The 22,179-nt window shown below is 35.5% G+C and overlaps 1 protein-coding gene across 3 annotated transcripts; it reads right to left on the minus strand.

Annotated features, from left to right (window-relative positions):
• Nucleotides 1-605: 605 nt before the first annotated feature.
• Nucleotides 606-21,273, minus strand: ZRANB2 (zinc finger RANBP2-type containing 2). Of its 3 annotated transcripts, none has more exons than XM_055402232.2 (11): nt 21,085-21,267; nt 18,658-18,710; nt 18,460-18,568; nt 17,327-17,409; nt 9,443-9,519; nt 9,032-9,166; nt 7,665-7,834; nt 6,113-6,199; nt 4,084-4,242; nt 2,960-3,033; nt 606-2,431 (listed from the first exon to the last, which is right to left on the minus strand). In XM_055402232.2, exons 1-10 carry the CDS (start codon nt 21,138-21,140, stop codon nt 3,000-3,002), a joined length of 963 nt encoding a protein of 320 aa, XP_055258207.1. In that variant the 5' UTR covers nt 21,141-21,267; the 3' UTR covers nt 606-2,431; nt 2,960-2,999. The 3 variants fall into 3 exon arrangements, 2 of the variants coding, with proteins under 2 accessions (XP_055258207.1, XP_055258206.1); XR_008682718.2 differs by having other exon boundaries at nt 2,396-2,431; nt 2,960-3,029; nt 21,085-21,272; XM_055402231.2 differs by lacking the exon at nt 2,960-3,033 and having other exon boundaries at nt 21,085-21,273.
• Between the last annotated feature and the right edge of the window lie 906 nt (nt 21,274-22,179).

The raw sequence follows: 22,179 nt of genomic DNA on the forward strand, positions 1-22,179 counted from the left end.
GTTTAGATAAAAGGATTCTAAATAGAAATTTAAGAACACTTAGCAGTTAAGTTGGAGAAGGCAATGGCAAGCCACTCCAGTACTATTGCCTAGAAAATCCCATGGATGGAGGAGCCTGGTAGGATGCAGTCCGTGGGGTCGCTAAGGGTTGGACACGACTGAGCGACTTTACTTTCACTTTTCACTTTCACACATTGGAGAAGGAAATGGCAACCCACTCCAGTGTTCTTGCCTGGAGAATCCCAGGGACAGGGGAGCCTGGTGGGCTTCCGTCTGTGGGGTCACACAGAGTCGGGCACGACTGAAGTGACTTAGCAGCAGCAGTTAAGTGCTAAGAAGCACACTATGATATGTTATTTGCCACGTGGAATAGACATGTTCTGGTACAGAGTGTTCAACTAGTTTGGGTACTCTTTGTTTAAAAAAAGTAAAAAACTGCTGAGTGACAACGGTTATAGTGATCACGGCTTTGGTATGTTTTAAACCAAACATTCATATATAAAAATAAGATGACCTTACATAAAAGGTAAGGGAACATAGGGAGTCTAAAATGCACAATCAAAAGTAATAAACCAGACAGAAGTAGTTTAAAAATGAAGATTAAATCAGAGCTTAAAAATTCTAATTTATTTCTAACAAACACCACTTAATGCTTGACTCACAAGCTTTATTTACATTTGTCTACAGCATCATATCCTTACGAAATATACTAGTACAGCTTAAACCAAATAAAATCATAATCATTCGAATTATCTGTAAACTATTAGCTAAATTTATAACCTTGCATTTGCTTATTAGTACAGTCAAAGTTTTAAATACAGAAAGCACAAGAATAAACCAACGATAACATGTAGAATCTAGAAGATCATCTGGGCAATTTAGAAGGTGGACTTTCAAGAAGTCTGAGGCACAATTACAAGAGAGTAAAAGTTCTTGTGCAACCTACAGTAAATGTAGCAAAAAAAAATTTAAGACATAAAAAAAGCAGGGGAAGTTCACTGTAAAAATATTATCAAAATATTTCTACATAAGCTACTTTGCTTTCATCTTTAGATAAACTGAAGAGAAAAATCACTCATTTTAAAATAAAGAACAAATGTAATTTAATTTTCATCTGTCTACTAAGTACCTTAAAACATTTTAATTTTCAGTTGCAGTAGACATTAATGTTAAGGAAAAACAAACAAAAATCAAAAACAAAAAATGTGGGTATTGATTCCCATGCACAAAAAGTTCCCAAGCACATCTGTCAATTTCCCTTAATATACTTACCTTGCATTGTCACTGAAGATACTGTTAAGAGAAACCTTTTTTTTAAACCAGAAGACAAAATAGAGCTCAAATGACCAGGTTTTGAGAACTAAAACAAATCCTGAAAGTATTTTAAGCCATAAGTAATTTCAGGTGAATAGGAGCAATTATTTCTGCTTATGTCATAAGGAAATAAGCATTTGTTACTCAGAAGAAAATTTTATGCAGTGTTTAAACACCTCAAAGCAAATGGTCATTTAATTCATAATGTCTTGTCTCTGTTGGTCTTATACCCAAAGAGAAATATATTTCAAAAGCTTTCTTCAATTTATTCATTAACTAGGATTTCATTTTGTCTACCTTATTGTGTGATAACTGAATTTTTAAAAGGTATCACACAAAGCTTCTAAAAACATTAAAACACTTTCATATGTTTTTCTCATCAACCACATTAGTAGAGATGAACTGCTAGGCATTCCTGTTCAAAATCACTGTGTCAGAAAGGCAGAAACTAACATCTTTCTCCTCTGCAATTCTCAAAACTTCTGTATTAAACTTGGTGGTGCAAAAAGTAAAACTGGATAGACAATGATTCTAAGACACCCTTGACATAGGGAATTTCAAAATAAAGATGTTTCTAGTTAACTGTTTAACAATCTGTTAAACTTTTTCTAATAATCACTTTGACACAGGTTAACAAACAGGCCGAGTCCTTTCCCCAGATTAACATAAATAGATTTTTTCCAACTACTTTACCACAGTCTTGCCTCCACGCCCAAAGTCCAGACAAGCCTAGATAATGCTCATATTTGGAGATGAGAAAAACAAGAGTTTAAATTAGAAAACAAAGTACTTTGTTATAGCTGAGATGTTATAGCTTAAAAAAGCAAATGGTTGTAAATAATGAATGACAAAGCATCTATTTTGGGACATCATGGCTTAAAATACTATTTACTTTTAATTTCACAAATAAACACAGCTGTATTTTCTGAAAAGCAATGAAAAGCATGCACCTCTACTAGCAGATTTAGCACTTCTGACCAAGTAAGACACCAACTTCTTAAAAAATATGCTTCATGCATTATATTGGACTTTTAAGATGTAAATTTTAATACATTATTTCTTTTTTGAACTTGAACGGGAACCAGAATGGGATGATCCAGAAGGTGACCTGTGGTGCCTGTAAGACATAATGGAGAAAACAGGTAATCTGGTAAGCTGGAGCTGAATAGCAACTTCATTTATATGACTTTGAGAATATGAAAACTTAAACCTCATTAAACTGGTAAAAGGAATAATTAAAATCTAAGATATAAACTTATACACATAAAATTAACTAGTATTTAACTTTGGATATGAGCCCAGTAGCAGTGCAACCACAATTTATAAATCTCTTAAGATATAGCCACCTCTCAATTATTTAAGGCAATGAAGGAAAGCCTTGCAAAATTGTATACAACTACAGATTAATACAACGAAGGCATGTAAACTGGGTAATGGCAGTGTGACTAAATTGTTCCCTCTGATATACTGTACAAAGTGTGGTAAGGCTATACGTAAAATACATACAGCAAGGCTTCTGACTGTGTATGCAAATATATATCCATAATTAATTATGTTTTGGAAATCTAGGTCGCACAAGATGACTGTACAATTAAGTTACAGGATTATATTCATGCAGCTAATATGAATAAGTCAATATATCAACCTGGGTAAAGTAGTGGTGTTCCGAGGGGTTGGCCCTGGGCTCAGGGTTGTTTAGTGTTTTCACCAATCACCTGGCTTATGGAATAGAGAACATGTTCATTAAGTTTAGATGACAACAAACTAGGGGGATTATATGTGGCTAAGATAAAAATTTGCAGAAGTGGTAAAAAAGCAACAGAACGAATTTCATAAAGTACGGAATAAATTTTTTTTAACAAAGGAATAAATGCCCAGAAATGAAACTAGCTGTGTGTAACCTTAATATCTACACTTCAAAATGGGAAGACGCAAAACCAATCATTTACAAGAAGAGGTAACCCTAAGACTGAACGTAGCAAAAATCAGATTTTATCTAATCCTTACTTTTCGCAAGTTGAAGGGATATAAAAATCTGCAAATATTACTAAGGAAGCCATTAAAATGACTATTATAGACACTGAGGAAAAAAAGAGAAAAATACTGAAACCGAATAATTAATTAGTCTGCTGCAGGAAAGGCTGACAGATGACACTCTCCAAATGTTAAAAATATCAACACAGGTAAAGTAATCTAGTAAAGATTTTTTTCTACAAAAAAGGAATTTTGACTGAAAGATAAAAATATATTAGCTGTAAGAACAATTTCTTTATAAAGGGAACAAAAACAATTTGTCGTGGAAATGTATTTATACATATTTAAATAAGGAGAGACTTCCAATCATCTGGAATAGTTAATTTTATTAGATGCCCTAGAATCCTAGTTTCTAATATTTAATGTAAAATCGATAGCATAAATTAATACTTATAAAAATCAACCTCTAAATTACATCAACACACAGCTTCTGAATTAGAAACTTAAGAGACAGAAATAACCGAGAGTTGGCTATAATAATTATATATGAAAATAAAAATTTAAACAATAAAATTATCAGAGACTGGAAGAGAGTAGTTTGATCTACTTTTCTAAACAACCTGATTAAAACACATAAAGTAAACAAAGTAATCTGTTTTTTGAAGTTCAAAGTTGAAAAGAGTTTAAAGTGGGTAACAAAGGAGATAATGAAAATCTAATCCTTGACTAAGAAGTTCAGTTAAGCTATTAAACACACTTAAGAACACCCATTCTTATTTCTACAGAAACCCAAACCTTTCAGGTGACCGTGATCTTGTTCGTCTTTTTTTGCGATCACCAGATGAAGAAGATCTAGAACGACTTCTCTTTCTGTTCCTCTCAGGAGATGATGATGAACTTGAGTAAGATCTTTTTCGTGGGGAAGAAGAACCCCTGTGGGACCTGGAGCTGGATCTTCATTGATTGAGAAACAAATCAAACATTTCATTAAAAGAAGAAATGAGGCAGATGGTTTAGTTTCTAGCTCCAAAAATAAACAATTTATAGCTATAAAAATTTTATAAGAAAGAATACTTACTGCTTACTCAACAGAAGACTTCTGGTTCAACCATGAAATCAATTCTATTTAATTTAACTTCATCAGTAGAAAAGTGCTCACTACTTTAATTAAAAACTAGTTTAATGTATTAAAGTAGAATCTTAAATTCATTTTCTAAAATTTAAAGGCTTTCATTTTAAAGTATAAGTAGCAAAACTAACAGGTAAGCATTTGTATAACTTAATGTCTAGAAACTAAGTCCTTCCATTTGGGGAAAAAATATGTATCATACAACTTCCTAAGGAAAATAATAAGTCTGTTGTAGAATTAAGCAACTTATTAGTTAAGTTGCTTTAGTAAAAGCAGGAATACGGGGACAAAATGACATAAAACAGTAGCTATTAAATCATTAAATATTCAAAGAAAAATAAAGTAACTTTAAAACTTGATTAACAATATTTGTTTTTATGAAGGATTACTATCCATGAAGTATGAAGTGTTGACATTCACATGTTTCAGGTATAGGTAAATGTGCAAATGTTTAAATACAGTATTTCTTCATTTACGTATTTTGAAGTAATTTAGCTCAAACTTCCCAAAAAATTCACCTTTGGGCTTAAAATAAAATCAGAAAGCCCAAAAGGAGAATTCTTTGGAAAGTTATAAGCAATGAAAAACATGTTTGAAAAGAATATAAAGGCTGTTCTGTAAACCATAAAGTGCTTCCCAAAGGAACTAGGACCTAAGGATCTTCACCTAAGAAGCACTCAAATAAAAGAACTGAAACACTGATAATACATAATAACAATAATCTAACTTGCTCTCTATCATGTTAACTTAACACAAGTGTGTATATCATTCTTCTCCTCTTAATGTTATCAAATTGTAGTTGCCCTCTAATGCTACAGATTTGGCTCTAAAATAAGCTATTTAAGCAATTATTTTTACCAACGAGCTAACACTACTACACTTCAGTGTAATTCCACTTAAGTGGAATTTTAGTTGTTTTCTTATTCGTGTTAGATGTCTTTAATAGATCAACAAATTAAATTAAAAAGAATGGCAGCATATTTTGACCAAGTCTAGAAAAAACCTCAAGAGACTAAAAGTTAGTTTCTCACTTGCTTCTTTACAAATTATTTTTCCCTCTGCAGTGCTAACTAAATGCAACCTGAAGTTAACAAGAATGCTTCAAGATCACATCCTACCTAAATCACCAACCAACTTCTTAATTTGTGGAATTTAAGAAGTGTCTATACTTCTTACATACTATATACACTGTGTATAATATTCTGTGTTATATTACAGAGAAATAAAAATAAAACCCACTTTATCTGATGTAAATTACAGAATTATTTCTGTAAATATTTTAATAATTGCCTTGCAAAACTGTGTTGAGGTATTTTTCTTCCTTTTAAACATGAAGTAAACTTTTTTTATCTGCATACTTATTGTAACTAGTACTGCAAAATAACTTTAATGAGTAGGCATTTGGTGATAAAGCTTGGCTGCATCTTCCCATTTCATCACATTTTAGCACAAAAATAGCAAACCTTGCACAAAGCAAAATAACCACCTTAATTCAATCATGGGAATGTCTTGGCACAGTGCTGGCAATGGAGACATCTCATGGTGAGAAAATTAAGCTGAGGCAAGTGCATTAGTTTTCTAATGCTAAAATAAAATTGACAAATAGAAGCAAAATAAGAGGGAAAAAAGCAACGCCTTCTGCAGCCTTTAAATATTTTCTCTCTCTGCTTTACAGAGAGATGCTACCTCATTCACCTTGATTTCGACCCACGAGATCTCGAACGTTCTCTGGAACTGGAACGAGATCTTGACTGCGAACTGGAAGAACTTCTTGAACGCGACCTGGAACAACATGGAAGGATATTTTTTTCCAGGACCATTTAATTAAGTTTTGTGATATGAACACGGAAAGAAAAATATGCATTAGGATTCATTTTCATACAATAACTATTTGGGATATATATTTTCAAAACACAGTATTTTAAGATTCATTTAAAACTATTATTCTGTATTAACAATTATGCCAAAACTTAAATAATTTTTGAAAATAATCAACTACTTTCCAAGTTCATGGGGTCGCAAAGAGTTGGACACGACTTAGACTGAACAACTTTCCAAGTTTGACAAGATTTCTTTAAAAACGCTTTTAAGATTGTACAGATAAAAGTGCCCAGCATTATCACTTTATTAATATTGAATACTTTTTGCTCATAAATACTTAAAAGTAACCTGGGAGGGACTGACACATTCAGGAATATGGCAGTTTATATTTAACTTGAAATCTATTTTCTTGGTCATTAGCTAGCATAAAGCTTCAATACTGACGTGGGTATGTTTTTAACCAGTATGTTTTCTGTCTACTCAAAGATTTGAGAATTAAAGGGAAACTACACTGACAATCCTGTCACCGTTTTAGGAAATTATTGAAAAATGACAGGAAATATGGTCCACTTGCATTTAAAAAGTCTACAAATTCATTTAGTAATTTAATTTATACTTAATTTGTTCCTGAAAAATAACAATATGCAGAAAAATGTAAATTTTTACCTTGAAAGTTATCTTTATAATCACTTTTTTAAGTTTTCAGGCTTTACAATGACTCAAAAATTATCTAAGTACTTAGCTAATATTTTATCCCTAAATACAACTGAAATTCATTGCACATAGTTTCACTTAATTAAACAGGAGTTCTTCAAGGGAATTTTGCTTACATAAAGTGTTGCTTTTTCTCAACTAAAACTTCATTTTTATTGTTGACTACACAATCAGTGACTGTTTATTAAAACTTTACTAACAAAATAATATGCAAGTATAACACAAATTAAATACACTAATTTATTCCTGGACAGCTCTAAAGTATGAGGATTAGGATAATAGAATACAGCAAAATTTCTCCGGTATTCAGAATACCTACGCCAAATAAAACACTGTGTAATAAGCAGCAGTTCAATTAATGTCTAGAAAATTTCTTTACTAGTGTTTAAAATCATCAGTGGAAATATAAACCTTCACATTATTTGAGTTTTCTGAATGCAAAATTATCTCTTTAGATAACTAAGTATCTATAAATAATGATTGAATTTTTAGTCTATTTTAATAAAAGGCATCGTGCTAAACTGGACTTAGGAAGCTTCATATTAATCGACAATAACTTCATGGCACTAAGACAGAAAAAAATGATCTTTTAAATGATAACTTGAATGAAAACTCTAAAATAAAAGTTTAATTAAGAAAAACAAAATTTATAAGTAAAGAAGTTAGATACTGACATTTTGACTGGTGTTACCCTTGACCTGTACCCGTTTACCTGGACCTAGACCTTGAACTGGAGGGGGAGGATGAGCGTGATGAAGATCGCGAATGTGAAGACCGAGACTTTGAGCGACTTCGTCTATTAGATTTCTTTTTATTACTCTCTTCTTCTTCACTGGCATCAAGATTATATTTTGAGAGATCAGCATCATCTTCATCCTCATCCTAACAAAAATCCAGAATCAATTATATTTAGACCTTGAGATTTCAATGCTATCTACTAGGAATGATGAACACTTCTATGTAATGGACATCTTCATATGAAGATATTTTATGACTAACAAACATCTCAACAAATTCACTCTCAATCCTGAAATCTGACTACTACATTCCTGATCTCAGCTAAAGAGACTGTATGACTGTCTCAGACATTTCAAAGATGTAAATGTAGACGTCATACTCATTTTCTTTTTCACACAATGTATTACCATATAAACTGTCAAGAATTTTCAGTTTTATTCCCTTAAAAGTTCTTAAATGCATCTCCTTTAAGACTTAGTTCAGAACTTCATTCTTTTCTCTAGTACATCCTTTTAGGAAGTACTTTGGGAATTCATTCTGCCTCCCCAATCTCTCAGTATGTTGACAATCACCTCTAAAACACAGATCAGATAAATATACCTCATTTATTTTTCAAACTTGTTCCATATTGTTTTATCTCATTTGTTACTTCTACAAACTTGTTCCATATTGTTTTATGTGCAATTGAGGGCCTCCTATGCTCAGACCTCAAAGCACCCTTAATCTGGATCTATTCATTCATGAAATTTTACACTCAGGCCCCACAGAATAAACATCACCAAACCTGATGTGTTTGCTGACCACCTTATTACCTTCTCCCCTCTGTTCTAACCACACTAGCTTATGTATGATTTTTTGGATGTTGCTGGCTTGTTTCCTACTATGGGAAACTTTATTTGCTATTCTCACTGCCCTAGAAGTGCTTTGATCCCAACCCTTACAGCAGGCTCCTTCGCATCATTCTATCACTCAAGTCTCAACACAAATTTCATTGTCTCAGAAATCCCCCATACACTGAAACCTAAGTAGCTCTTCTAATGATATGCTATCCCATCATGCATCTTCACAATATTATTGCTATTTAAATTATATTGTTTATGTCTCTTCCTCTCTGCAATTTAAGTTAAGAGAAGCATGGTTCTGTCTCAGTCACTGTTGTATATCTCAAGTCAGAATTGTATATCTCAAGTCAGTTTTGCTTGGCAAAACAGATCAAAATTTTTGTGGAAACAAATGATGACATTGTAGAACACATCTTCACCATAAGCCAAAGGTTGTCAGACATTCATATGCCATAGCTTGAACAAGACAAAGGGGAAATATGGTAACAAAATAAGTTACCTCATCTAATTTATATTTAGAAAGATCTTCATCCTCATCCTCTTCTTCTCCCTCAGATTCTTTATCTTCAACTTCCTTTAAAATAGATGCAGGACCAACTGCCTTCCCTCTGTATTTTTTCTTCTTACGTCCAAACTAGAGAAAAAGTTTCAGGATATTTCTGATAACTAAAAGTATTAAAATATTTTTGCCTAAGAAATTACTTTTATATATTTAGGTGTCAACATGTATTTTTAAGTCAATTATATGTTTAAGTCAATTATGATTTCCAACAAAATGATAAGTTGCTGTAAAAGACTTAATGTGTACTCACAAAATGAGGTACATTTAGTATTTTCTTTTTTTACTTAAGATATTTTCTAACATGTTTCTCTAAGTTGCATTCAACCTACACACTAATGTATATCTTACCTCATCATATTCACCATCAGATTCTTCTCTTTCTATGTATTCAACATTTTCTCTTTCATTAAAACCACCACCATATCCTAAGGGGGAGGGGAGCAGAAATTGTTATAATTCACCAAAATCGCCTATAAGTAATAGGAAAAAAAAAAAACTCTTATCAAAGACATCTGTTTATCCCTTTGATAAATTACTGGTCTCAACAACAACAACAAAAAAGTATCACTACAGACAACAGCCTCAAAGTTGGATATAACTGGATAAGTCCCATGGCTACAATTTTAGCTCTTCTCAATTTCAAAATGTCCTGCCTGTATGATTACAGTAATACATGGAATATATGGATGGAAAACATATCCTTAAACATCTGCTATAACTAAGTTTTAAAATGACTTTCCTCTGTGTTTTTAATCATAATTCTTTTGGGAGAAGTGGGCTCAGTAAGAACTAAAAACCAAATTTCACTGGTTGCGAGTTAAAAATAGCTTGAAATCTTTTGATACACTGAAATTTTGCTGGGCTAAAATACAGTCAGAGCTTGGAAAATAATTATATAGGCAAATACAATGACACAACAATGAAGATAAAAATTGGTTTTAAATACACAGTTAAAAGTCACTAAGCTTTTCTAAAGAAGTCAGTAAACTTTTCAACTGAAAATATTCTAATCAAGACCAACCAAGATCAAAAAACCATTATTATTTACTGCCACAGCTACTATTTACAATTTAGACTGACAGATCTCTGACATAGGCTTAACAAAGATTGGAAGAAGAATGTGAGTTAGTTTTAGAGAAAATGAGATGAGAACTTCTGAAAAATATCTCCAACTGAAAAAAATAAAGAGGTGTTTAAGAGTAACATAACCTAACTACCTCACATATTTCAGAACAGTACCGGCACACAAAGAGTGATTCACAGATTTAAGGATTTAATGAATCAGCAAAATGTTAAATTTATAAACAACAAAAAAAGCATTTCTTAAAAATTTAAGATATGTGACTTTAAATCTGTCAGTCACAGGCATTAAAAAACTCATCACTTACCCTCTCATCATTTCATAAGAGTCACAAACTAATAGTAGAGAGGATATAAGTGTGACAGTAAAATAATGCAATAAAATTAACTCACTTAAAAAAAACCCCACATTAATGCAGTGTCCTTTCTTTTCCTCATTATACTCTGTACTGGAGAAAACCACAAGATATCAGTGTCTAACAGAAGCAGAAGATATTAAGAAGAGGTGGCAAGAATACACAGAACTGAACAAAGAAGATCTTCACGACCAAGATAATCACGATGGTGTGATCACTCACCTAGAGCCAGACATCCTAAAATGTGAAGTCAAGTGGGCCTTAGAAAGCATCACTATGAACAAAGCTAGTGGAGGTGATGGAATTCCAGTGGAACTATTTCAAATACGGAAAGATGATGCTGTGAAAGTGCTGCACTCAATATGCCAGCAAATTTGGGAAACTCAACCATGGCCACAGGACTGGAAAAGGTCAGTTTTCATTCCACTCCCAAAGAAAGGCAATGCCAAAGAATGCTCAAACTAACGTACAATTGCACTCATCTCACTCGCTAATAAAGTCATGCTCAAAATTCTCCAAGCCAGGCTTCAACAATACGTGAACCGTGAACTTCCAGATGTTCAAGCTGGTTTTAGAAAAGGCAGAGGAACCAGAGATCAAATTGCCAACATCCTCTGGATCATGGAGAAAGCAAGAGAGTTCCAGAAAAACTTCTATTTCTGCTTTATTGACTAGGCCAAAGCCTTTGACTGTGTGGATCACAAGAAACTATGGAAAATTCTGAAAGAGATGGGAATACCAGACCACCTGACCTGCCTCTTGAGAAACCTGTATGCAGTTCAAGAAGCAACAGTTAGAACTGAACATGGAACAACAGACTGGTTCCACATAGGAAAAGGAGTACGTCAAGGCTGGATAATGTTAACTGCTTATCTAACTTCTTTGCAGAGTACATCATGAGAAATGCTAGGTTGGATGAAGCATAAGCTGGAATCAAGATTGCTGGGAGAAATAGCAATAACCTCAGATATTCAGATGATACCACCCTTACGGCAGAAAGTGAAGAGGAACTCAAAAGCCTCTTGATGAAAGTGAAAGAGGAGAGTGAAAAAGTTGGCTAAAAGCTCAACATTCAGAAAACTAAGATCATGGCATCTGGTCCTATCACTTTATGGCAAATAGATGGGAAACAGTGGAAACAGTGTCAGATTTTATTTTTGGGGGTTCCAAAATCACTGCAGATGGTGACTTCAGCCATGAAATTAAAAGACGCTTACTCCTTGGAAGGAAAGTTATGACCAACCCAGATAGCATATTAAAAAGCAGAGACATTACTTTGCCAACAAAGGTCCGTCTAGTCAAGGCTATGGTTTTTCCTGTGGTCATGTATGGATGTGAGAGTTGAACTCTGAAGAAAGCTGAGCGCCGAAGAATTGATGCTTTTGAACTGTGGTGTTGGAGAAGAGTTTTGAGAATCCCTTGGACTGCAAGGAGATCCAACCAGTCCATTCTAAAGGAGATTAGTCCTGGGTGTTCATTGGAAAGACTGATACTAAAGCTGAAACTCCAATCCTTTGGCCACCTCATGCGACGAGTTGACTCACTGGAAAAGACTCTGATGCTGGGAGGGATTGGGGTAGGAGGACAAGGGGACGACAGAGAATGAGATGGCTGGATGGCATCACCGACTCGATGGACATGAGTTTGAGTAAATTCCGGGAGTTGGCAATAGACAGGGAGGCCTGGTGTGCTGCGATTCATGGGGTCGCAAAGAGTCAGACACGACTGAGTGACTGAACTGAACTGATCCTCAGAATACTTGATATCATCCCTTTTTTCCTCTTCCTACCTTGTTCCAGAGACAAAACAGACTCCAACTGTAATACATAAGAATTTTCTCGTTCCTGTGTATATGACACAAAAGTGAAGTGTTTTAAATATCCATAAGAAACTTTTCCTTAGAAAAATCCTGGCTCTAGTTTTTCAGAGTATTAAATATTAAAAAACAAACAAACAAACAAAAAACCATCAAGTACAACTAGATATATGCTCATATCAAGAAAATAACTCAGGGATTTCCTTGGTGGTCTAGTGACTAAGATTCCATGTTCCCAAAGCAATGGCCCAGATCCAGTCCTTGGTCAGGGAACTAGATCTTAACATGTTGCAAATAAAAGCTTCCATGCAACTAAAAGCTAAAAAACATCCTGCATGCCGAAATGAAGATCAAAGATCACGCATGCTGCTACTAAGACTGATAAGTTTTAAAAAGAAAACGGCTCATATTCAATGTTAACTTGAGAGATAAACACTGTAGAAAATTATAATTCAACAATATAGTTTCTTGGCTCTAGATATATATTTAATATTATAGCAGTATGTCCTGAGACGTAACAGATTTAGTAGTAAAGACTTAAACCTCACAGTGCAGCCGCTGCTAAATCGCTTCAGTCGTGTCTGACTCTGTGGGACCCCAAAGACAGCAGCCCACCAGGCTCTCCCATCCCTGGGATTCTCCAGGCAAGAACACTGGAGTGGGTTGCCATTTCCTTCTCCAATGCGTGAAAGTGAAAAGTGAAAAGTGAACTCACTCAGTCGTGTCCGACTCTTCGCGACCCCATGGACTGCAGCCTACCAGGCTCCTCCATCCATGGGATTTTCTAGGCAAGAGTACTGAAGAGGCTTGCCACTGCCTTCTCAGAAACCTCACAATCAGTTTAGTTCAGTTCAGTCACTCAGTCGTGTCCGACTCTCTGCGACCCCGTCAATCAAAGCACACCAGGCCTCCCTGTCCATCACCAACTCCTGGAGTTCACTCAAACTCATGTCCACAGAGTCGGTGATGCCATCCGGCCATCTCATTCTCTGTCGTCCCCTTCTCCTCCCACCCCCAACCTTTCCCAGCATCAGAGTCTTCTCCAGTGAGTCAACTTGTCGCATGAGGTGGCCAAAGTATTGCAGTTTCAGCTTTAGCATCACAATACTTGTAGGTAAAAAATTAATGCGAAATGATTCACGTAAGAAAAAAGGAAAAAAAAAATTATACAATAGGATGACTAAGCCAACAGTACAGAAAAACTGGACTATTTATATGTGGAAATATAAACGTATTTAAGCACTACTATTTAAAATCCATAGGCTTTCAGTAAAGTTCTTTGTGCAGTCAGTAATCTGCAAGTAAAATAATGGTAAGGCAAATATGGGGAGCCAAAGAATCAATTATACCCAGATTTAAAAAGCAAACAGATAGACAGTTTTGCATAGGTGTCTAAGTAAAATTACTGCAAAATAAGCGTGATAGCACACACAAAGCTATTTTCATGTGTCTCACACAGTCATAGAAGAACCTAAACAATCTGCTAGCAATACATTATTAAGGTATGTTGTATGAGTCCATACAACAAATATACCTCATGAAGTCTTTCTATGTGGGAAATCGTAGCTGTATCATTAAAAAAAAAAAAAGCCTTCAGCATCATCTCCACTGAATAACAAGGGAGAGGAATAACTGGCTTATTTATGTGTGTTTCCCTCACTCTACTGGTTTGAAGCTTTCAGGGAATATTGTAAAAACTAGTCCTTGCTTCCATGCTTGCCACTTCCACCCCTAATTCTTTTTCTATAAACCAGTAATGTTTAAAAATTAGACATGTCAATCACTTGTTAAAAATTGTTATTTCCCATTATATTTAGAATAAAATAAAACTTCTTACTATGATTTACATGGCCTTTGCCCATTTCTGAAGTGTTTTCTGGAGCTACTAGGAATTCACCCAATATGCTAAATTCTTTCAAGTGTCAGGGCCTGATTCATATAAAATGTTTGCTTTTGCTTGGAATGATCTTTCAACTTGCTACTTACTTTCACTTCTTAGCCTAAACACTGCTCTCTTGAAGACTTCATTAATTTTTGCCTTTACATTTCTATTTTGCTTAACCAAGTATTCCCCTGCATCGTGCCCAATGGCCAATAAATATTTCCTCAATTCTATAGTCAATATTCGAGTATACAAAACACCACAATTCTGGCATCATTTAAAGAATGAATATTGGAAAAGGCTTTATGATACAGTTTATATGAAATAAGCAACCTCTAATTCCCTGGTGGCTCAGAGGTTAAAGCATCTGCCTCCAATGCGGGAGACCCGGGTTCGATCCCTGGGTCGGGAAGATCCCCTGGAGAAGGAAATGGTAACCCACTCCAGTATTCTTGCCTGGAGAATCCCATGGACGGAGAAGCCTGGTAGGCTACAGTCCACGGGGTCGCAAAGAGTCGGACACGACTGAGCGATGGAACGGAACGGATAGACTTTTAACAAGTGTTAAAAATATCTTAACAATTGTGAGCAAAGATTAGTAAAGGATCAAACAGATTTAAAATAGGCCTGAATTAGGGTTGTGACAATAGAAGTAAAGAGAGAAAAGCGGATAAATGTAACACGTGCTTCAAAGGAAGAACTGAGACAGTACTTTGAATCTATATTTTGATTAATCAGCAAAGAGAACAAATAAAAAAGACAAACTAGACAGTAACAGTATATTATTAGTTCATATCTTCAACACCGATAGACTAAGACAACTACTTATATCAGAAATGCAAAAGGTCAGGACACAAAGATAATGGGTAAAGGAAAGTGAGAAGGTTATTAAAATTCGACAACTTCAGTTGTTAAGATTTAGGTCTTGCATTAGCGAAACTTTTAGAGGAATCGCAAAACAGGTCAAAGAGAATGTGTATAAATAAAAGGCTTCTGGGGATTACAATTCTTACAGCTGTTAAGATTCTGGACTTTTCCCTAAAATCAATCAAAACAAAGTATTTTAAACAAATGGAGTTTTAGTTTAGAACAAAGAATTCCTTAACAAAGTATTTTAAACAAATGGAGTTTTAGTTTAGAACAAAGAATTCCTGGCTGTGCTGTGTGGGAAACATGTACAACAATTAGGTGGCTGCTTTTCTTCCCAAGAAACAAGATAAAATGGTACCTCGGCCTAGGGTAATGATGGAGAAGACTTTTGGGAGAACAAGAGAGATGAAGGAGTTATTAAGAAGGATGTCTAACTTTCTGGTTTATGTAACAAGCATATGGTGGGTGGTATTAATCATGAGAAAGAGATCACTAGAAGAGGGCCAGGTCCTGGGGGAAAATCGCAAATTCAGTTTAGATATAATGAGTTTGACATTTACATAGTGATGATGAACAGGCAGCTGAATATACAGGTCAAAGAAGTCTGAGCTAGAGACATAAATTTGGTTATCATGGTGTGCCAATGCTTACTTAAACTTAGGTCTTCAAGAAAATGCCCAGAAAACAGAGCATAAAAGAGAGCTTAGGAATGAGACCTAGAAGAAACCCAACATTCTGTGACCACAAAAATACAATGAAAAAGGAAACAGAATAACCACAGAGGGGTGTATGTGTGTATTGGGGGATGTGTGTGTGTTACATTAAAAAAAGGCGGGGGGTGAATATAAACGTTAAAGAGGTAAGAGAAAGAAGAAAAAAGGCCTTATTAAAAGGTCTTAATCTATAGACCAGTCCATTCTAAAGGAGATCAATCTTGGGTGTTCATTGGAAGGAGTGATGCTAAAGCTGAAACTCCAATACTTTGGCCACCTCATGTGAAGAGTTGACTCACTGGAAAAGACTCTGATGTTGGGAAGGATTGGGGGCGGGAGAAGGGAACGACAGAGAATGAGATGGCTAGATGGCATCACCGACTCAATGGACATGAGTCTGAGTGAACTCTGGGAGTTGGTGATGGACAGGGAGGCCTGGTGTGCTGTGATTCATTGTGTCGCAAAGAGTCGGTCACGACTGAGCGACTGAACTGAACTGAACTGAATCTATAGACAGTGCAATTGTCTAAAGTTATGGAGGAAAAGGAAACAGGGAAGTAGTTTATTAAGTCTAGGTCTGATAGGGTGACTAATGTATCAACAGAAGGAAGCCTCTGACTGTACAAGTTGCTGAATGACAAAATTAGATGTGAAGTATATTGATAATATATTTGCGCTGATGATAATGGGAAACTACATTCTATCAGGTAAATATTTTCACCCCACTACTGACAATACACAGAGGCTTCCCTGGTGGCTCAGATGGTAAAGAATCTGCCTGCAATGCAAGAGTCCTGGGTTCAGTCCCTAGATGAGAAAGATCCACTGGAGAAAGGAATAGCAATCCACTCCAGAACTCTTGCCTGGAAAATTCCATGGACAGAGGAGCCTGGCCGGCTACAGTCCATGGGGTTGCAAAGAGTTGAACATGACTGACAGACTAACAATGCTGACAATGCAATGACTGACAACACGCAGAGTCAATGATGGGTTATTATTTAGACCAATGGTGACCAAATACCATCTAAAACACCTGCAAATTTTGGGGACCCACCACCAAAGAGCTTTGCCAGCTATTTAGGAATCTGGATTTTCAGTTTCTCAAATGATTCTAATGCATGGCTAACTTTGAGAATTATTGCCTATACTTTAAAAGGTATCCCATATTTGTTTTTGTCATACTAGGAAATCAAATGAATGAAAATATGGTATTATCCTATCATTAATAACAAACATTTAGACTAGCAAAGGACAGAGAGGAATAAAGCATTTCTAAAACTATCCTAATGTTGACTATTTGTTAGGATAGAGTTTCCTCACGCTGTACTTTGTAAACTGTGAAATTACCATACAAAAGATGACTCTATGGATGAGAGAAAAAAAAAAATCAAGGTAAAAAATATAAGAGCAGAATAAACAATCCTCATTTACTGTGCTCTTATGAAGTGATATAATTAGCAATTTCAATGTTTAGCTGTTTTAAAATCATTTAGTTGGAATGAGTTTGACTCTTACCTGTTCTTTCTTCCAGTTTAGCATACTTTGGAGTATTACACATGTTACACTCTGATCTTCTGGCCCAATTCACATTACTACAACTTTAAAAGTGAAAAATATCAAATCAGTAGATTATAACGTAAGACAAATAGTAAATTTCAAAATATTTAAGAATTTTAAAATAAAAAGTAGAGTGAACTCACTACCATAAAGAAACATTTACTAAGGATGCTACAAAGGAACTGTACCAATGTACTTTTTCTGAGGAGAGATTATGGTTAGAACAGACTGAACTATTTAATCAGAGATGCAAAAGCTATATAGTATGAAGAGTGCCTCTGTCTTTTTATGAGAAATCAATGAGAAATTATATCTACAGAGATCCTGCTGTCTTGGGTGGGGGGGGCAGATAGCACTTTAAATGAAATGTTCTATTAATTTCCCAGTCTCCAAATTCACCTCAAGAGTAAGGTTATACCCTGCAAATAAAGTTAAAATTTTTCCTTTTTCTCCTGCACAATCAGTTCATGCACTGTATTCCCAAAATCAGTGACTTAATCTGTTGCTGGAAAATTATTCAATACTAATTTAGTATTTTTAAGACCAGAAGTTTGTGTAAGACCCTCTTCTGATTCAGTCCTTTCATGCGTATTTGATTCATCTGCTTAAGAGAAAAGATGGATATTGGAAAAATCAATATAGCACATGAAAATCAGAAATATTAAGAAACCTAATTAGGAATAATTATAGGATGCAACTTATGACTCTAAAATTACTGTGCAAACAGATAAGATATATTTCACACTAATGATACAGGCTAAAAGTTTTTGAGATTTTTCAAAAATAGGACAAAATAGGTTTTTAGTGCTTTTAAATACCCCTCTCTCTTCTTTTTGAATTTAGCTCATCTTGAGCATCGATTTACTGGTATACATAATTCATCTTACTAACAACTATTACCATTAAAAATAAAATTGAAAAGTTTTTTATACTTAAATATCAGATACAGAATGAATAACAATCAACTGATCTTTGATTTAAAGTCTACTGTGGCTTGTCAATGTGACTAGAAAGAGTAGGTAGTATTAACAAGTAGTGGCTACATACATTATTATGGGAAAAAAATCAGGATGATCATTTAAAACACATACGTTTTACACTGCCAGTCATTAGCACTAAATAAGCCTCGGCTCTTTTCTGCGAGTGTCTTTCCTATTTCAGTGCCCCCTGCTTTCATCATCTTGGCCTCAGTTGTTTTCTCTGAAAATAGAAAAATGCAGTATGAATCTGGGGAAATAAAGAAATGGTCTGCATAAACAGTCTTAACAGAAGGTTCCTTAAGTGCTTACCTCGACCACATCTATTACAGCTAGTTCTTCTAGCAAAGTTTACATTTCCACATCTGAAAATAAAGTAAAAAATACTTAGAGAGATATGTATTAAACTTACGTAATTTTAAAGATTCTATTACACAGTATTTTAATGTGTCCTCCCTGTATACCTGGGTCTAGAACTTCTACTTCCCTTTTCATGTTAATGTCAATGTTAACTACAAAAAACAAACCAAAAAAACCCTTCACCATTTAAGTGGAAAAAATACAAGATTTGAAGTTACAAGTCATGGATAAGAAATTCCAATCTCTCAGTTACCAATTATGTGATTCTGGTAAATCACTTAAGGATCTCTATGCCTCAGTGTTCTCATATTGGCACACATCATTAAGTACAATAAAATACCTTTACAAAGTTTAAGTGAGACGTGAGTACACTCGAACAATTACTGATGAAGCACCAGGGAGTTCAAAAAGATTTAAAGTAACTCTCAGCATAGAACAAAGATTATACAAAATTTTGTTAAGAATTATAATACAAAATCCTAAAGGTGAACCAAGGGGGAGAAAATGGGTAAGTCAAATGGCTTCATGGATCTTAATAATACCCTCTTGGTAGAAAGAGAAGATGGGATAGTAAAAAGACAAAGAAAAATTATGACAAAATAGAAATAGGTTCAATAATTAAATAACTTTATGCTGATACTAAACAGGGTTCATGAACATGGTTTTTATAGTGCAACTGCAAATCATAAAAGCATGCTAAATGCTCTGAATAACATGTAAAGCTTAAACTTTAAAAAGTTGATTTCCTTTTTTTTTTTAGGTATTATACTAGAATGAAATAAAGATACAACATATGGAAGAGACACTCAACTGAAGCACACCAATAACTTTTAGGTCATTCCCCCCCCTCCCAATAAAGAATATCCTTTACGATTCCAATAAGCATTGGAAATACATTCTGAAAATGTTTTCTGGATTTATACACATTGTAGAAGTTAGTCTGTTCATGTATTTGTAACTGAATTGAAAAGGACTCTTTTAGAAAAACCTTCAAATATCTGAGTATACTGTCTGTCATTCATGACACTGTCAAAAGCACATTATTCTACAAGTGACCAACAACACAAAAAGTCAGCTGTTGGTTCTACTCAAAATTGACTTGATACCCTTCGAGTAATTTTAATCTTTATGTAATCGAGAAACATCAACTTTTTATGTAAAGAAGCACGATGCTTCATTTCGGTTCAGTTGCTCAATCCTGTCTGACTCTTTGTGACCCCAAGGACTGCAGCTCGCCAGGCTTCATCTAAATTGCTTAAAATATGAATGGAAGACAAATGCTGCGGAAATAAGCCCTTAATGTTCTTTGACATTTGATTCTAAAACTAATATTCACAGTTGTTGATTGATGAGTATTTGCTACATCTTATTGCTCTACACAATCTATGCTATACCATTTTAAGGGGGAGCTTCTGTTTTTTTAAACAAAGTTAAATAACCTAGGTAAAGTTGCATAAGCAATAGGATTAGAATTATTTTTCAAAGTTTTCACTCTTTACTACCAGGAACTCCATATGCCATCTGTGGCTTGCTTAGAGACAAGCATTCAAAAGTTTTTATTGGAACAAGAGATGCGCACTCTTTTCTTTTGACAATTACTTTCCATAATAATTTTTGTATTATCTCCAAATAGATACACCTACTTAAACACCCGCCAATAAAAATCTCCCTAAACAATTTAATAAAGGACATTGGTTTCAGCAGAGCCACTAAAACACGTGCTTCTTTGAAGCAGCCATTCTCCAGGGCTGAGCAGGCAAAAACACAGATCTCATACGTTTCGGTTCTAAAGAGGCGAAAGGTTCAATTCTTGTGGAGAAATTAAAGACAAATAAAGAAAAAAAAAAAAGCCAGAATTCCTCCAACCAAAGGAGGTTAGCGTTCGGGAGGAAAAAGTAAAAACAATACGGAAAATTTGAATTAAATAAGAAAACTGCAAAATTTACTAGGTGAAGCAAATAAATGAGTTCAAGAAAGCAACGTTTTCTGAACAAGAGTCAAGTTCTGCAGGGAAAAGTCACGTGGGGGAGATCCGACACCGAGCTGGCCTCCACCGGGGTTTCCTTATCGCAGAAACCTGGCTGGGGGTGGGGTGGAGTGGGTAGTAAGGAAAAGGGGAGGCCATCTCCCTCCCCAAACAACCGGCTGCTTCGGAGACAGATAATCGAGGAGACGCTGAAGACCTAATTAAAAGAAAGGCTCTTGAAAGACCCCATCGTGAGGAGACTAAGAGCCTCCTTCCCGCCCGGGAGCCGGCAGTTCTCCTCCACCACTCGGTTGACGGCATCAGCGACCGTAAAAACGGAAAATGCCCAATCGATTCGAAAAAGCCTCCAACGACCAACCCCACTGCAAACTCGGGACCCTTCACAAACTCACTTTTTGTCCGGGCAAATCCAGTCACCGTCACTGACTCTGAAATTCTTGGTCGACATCTTGGACGCCGCCACCACAACCACCCGCAGCTACGTCTTCACAGGAGGGAGCGGGCCGGGGACTTCTGGCGCTCCGGGGCTGTCCTCACACCGCCTGATTCCTTTCCAACACTGCGACAGGGTTTGATAGTGCGAACACTCGGCCTAGATTGGGTTTGAAAGTTATTGTCCGGAAAAAGATGCCTGTGAGATTTTTTTTCTGCCCGAAAGAGTTACAATGAAAATATATTCTCTAGGACTAAACTAACAGGCGCCCCCAGGACAGCCCAGGCGGGAGGCCTTCGTGGCACTAGATGGCTCGGAGAGCCCCCTACAGGCAGGAGGACCTGAAAGGAAAGTACTTCCGCTCAGATGGACGGGGCTAGGGAGGTGGGGCGGAAGTGACGCTGACCCTCCGGGACTGGCAAAGGCGGGTTTCGCTAATCGGTAGGGGTGCAGTGGGCTTTTCCCGTTTTTGGAAAAGTGATTTTAATAAAGTCTCGAGAACGCCCTTTTTTCACCATGCACTTAGGATATCGTTTAAAACATATTGTTTTGGGGTACGTAAATAGATGTAACAGATAAGCAATATACACTTGGGAACTGAGCAGTAATTTTGGAACTAGGAGGTTGCCACTATGGTTAAAAGACCTGTCTTTTCCCCATTCCATTCCCTTGCTTTCCTCCAGAGGTAACACTCACTTGTATTTTGGGTTTATTCCTTTAAAAAATGTAGTTTATGTCTAATAAACGGTGGAACTTTACAAGGATAGTTTATTGTTATGTAATCGTCTGCAGCTTTCTTTTCGTCAACAATATGCTTTTAAAACGCCCTAAATTGTTGCATCTATTTGTATTTAATTTTGCTGTTATTTATTGGTAATGTTGCTTCGTGTGACAGTTTATCTCTCTCTCAACTTTTGTCGTAAATTTGGATACAAAAATGCAAGAATTTTTCTAGAGTACAGCTTGTATCTACAGAGAACATTTTCAGCTACTTTCTAATTATAATTGCTTTAAAGACTGTAATAATCGTAGCATCTTGGTTACCTAGGGATTG

The sequence above is a fragment of the Moschus berezovskii genome, chromosome 4, assembly GCF_049115385.1.
Source record: "Moschus berezovskii isolate FMDL1 chromosome 4, NW_MosBer_1.0, whole genome shotgun sequence".
Classification (NCBI taxonomy): Eukaryota; Metazoa; Chordata; class Mammalia; order Artiodactyla; family Moschidae; genus Moschus; species Moschus berezovskii.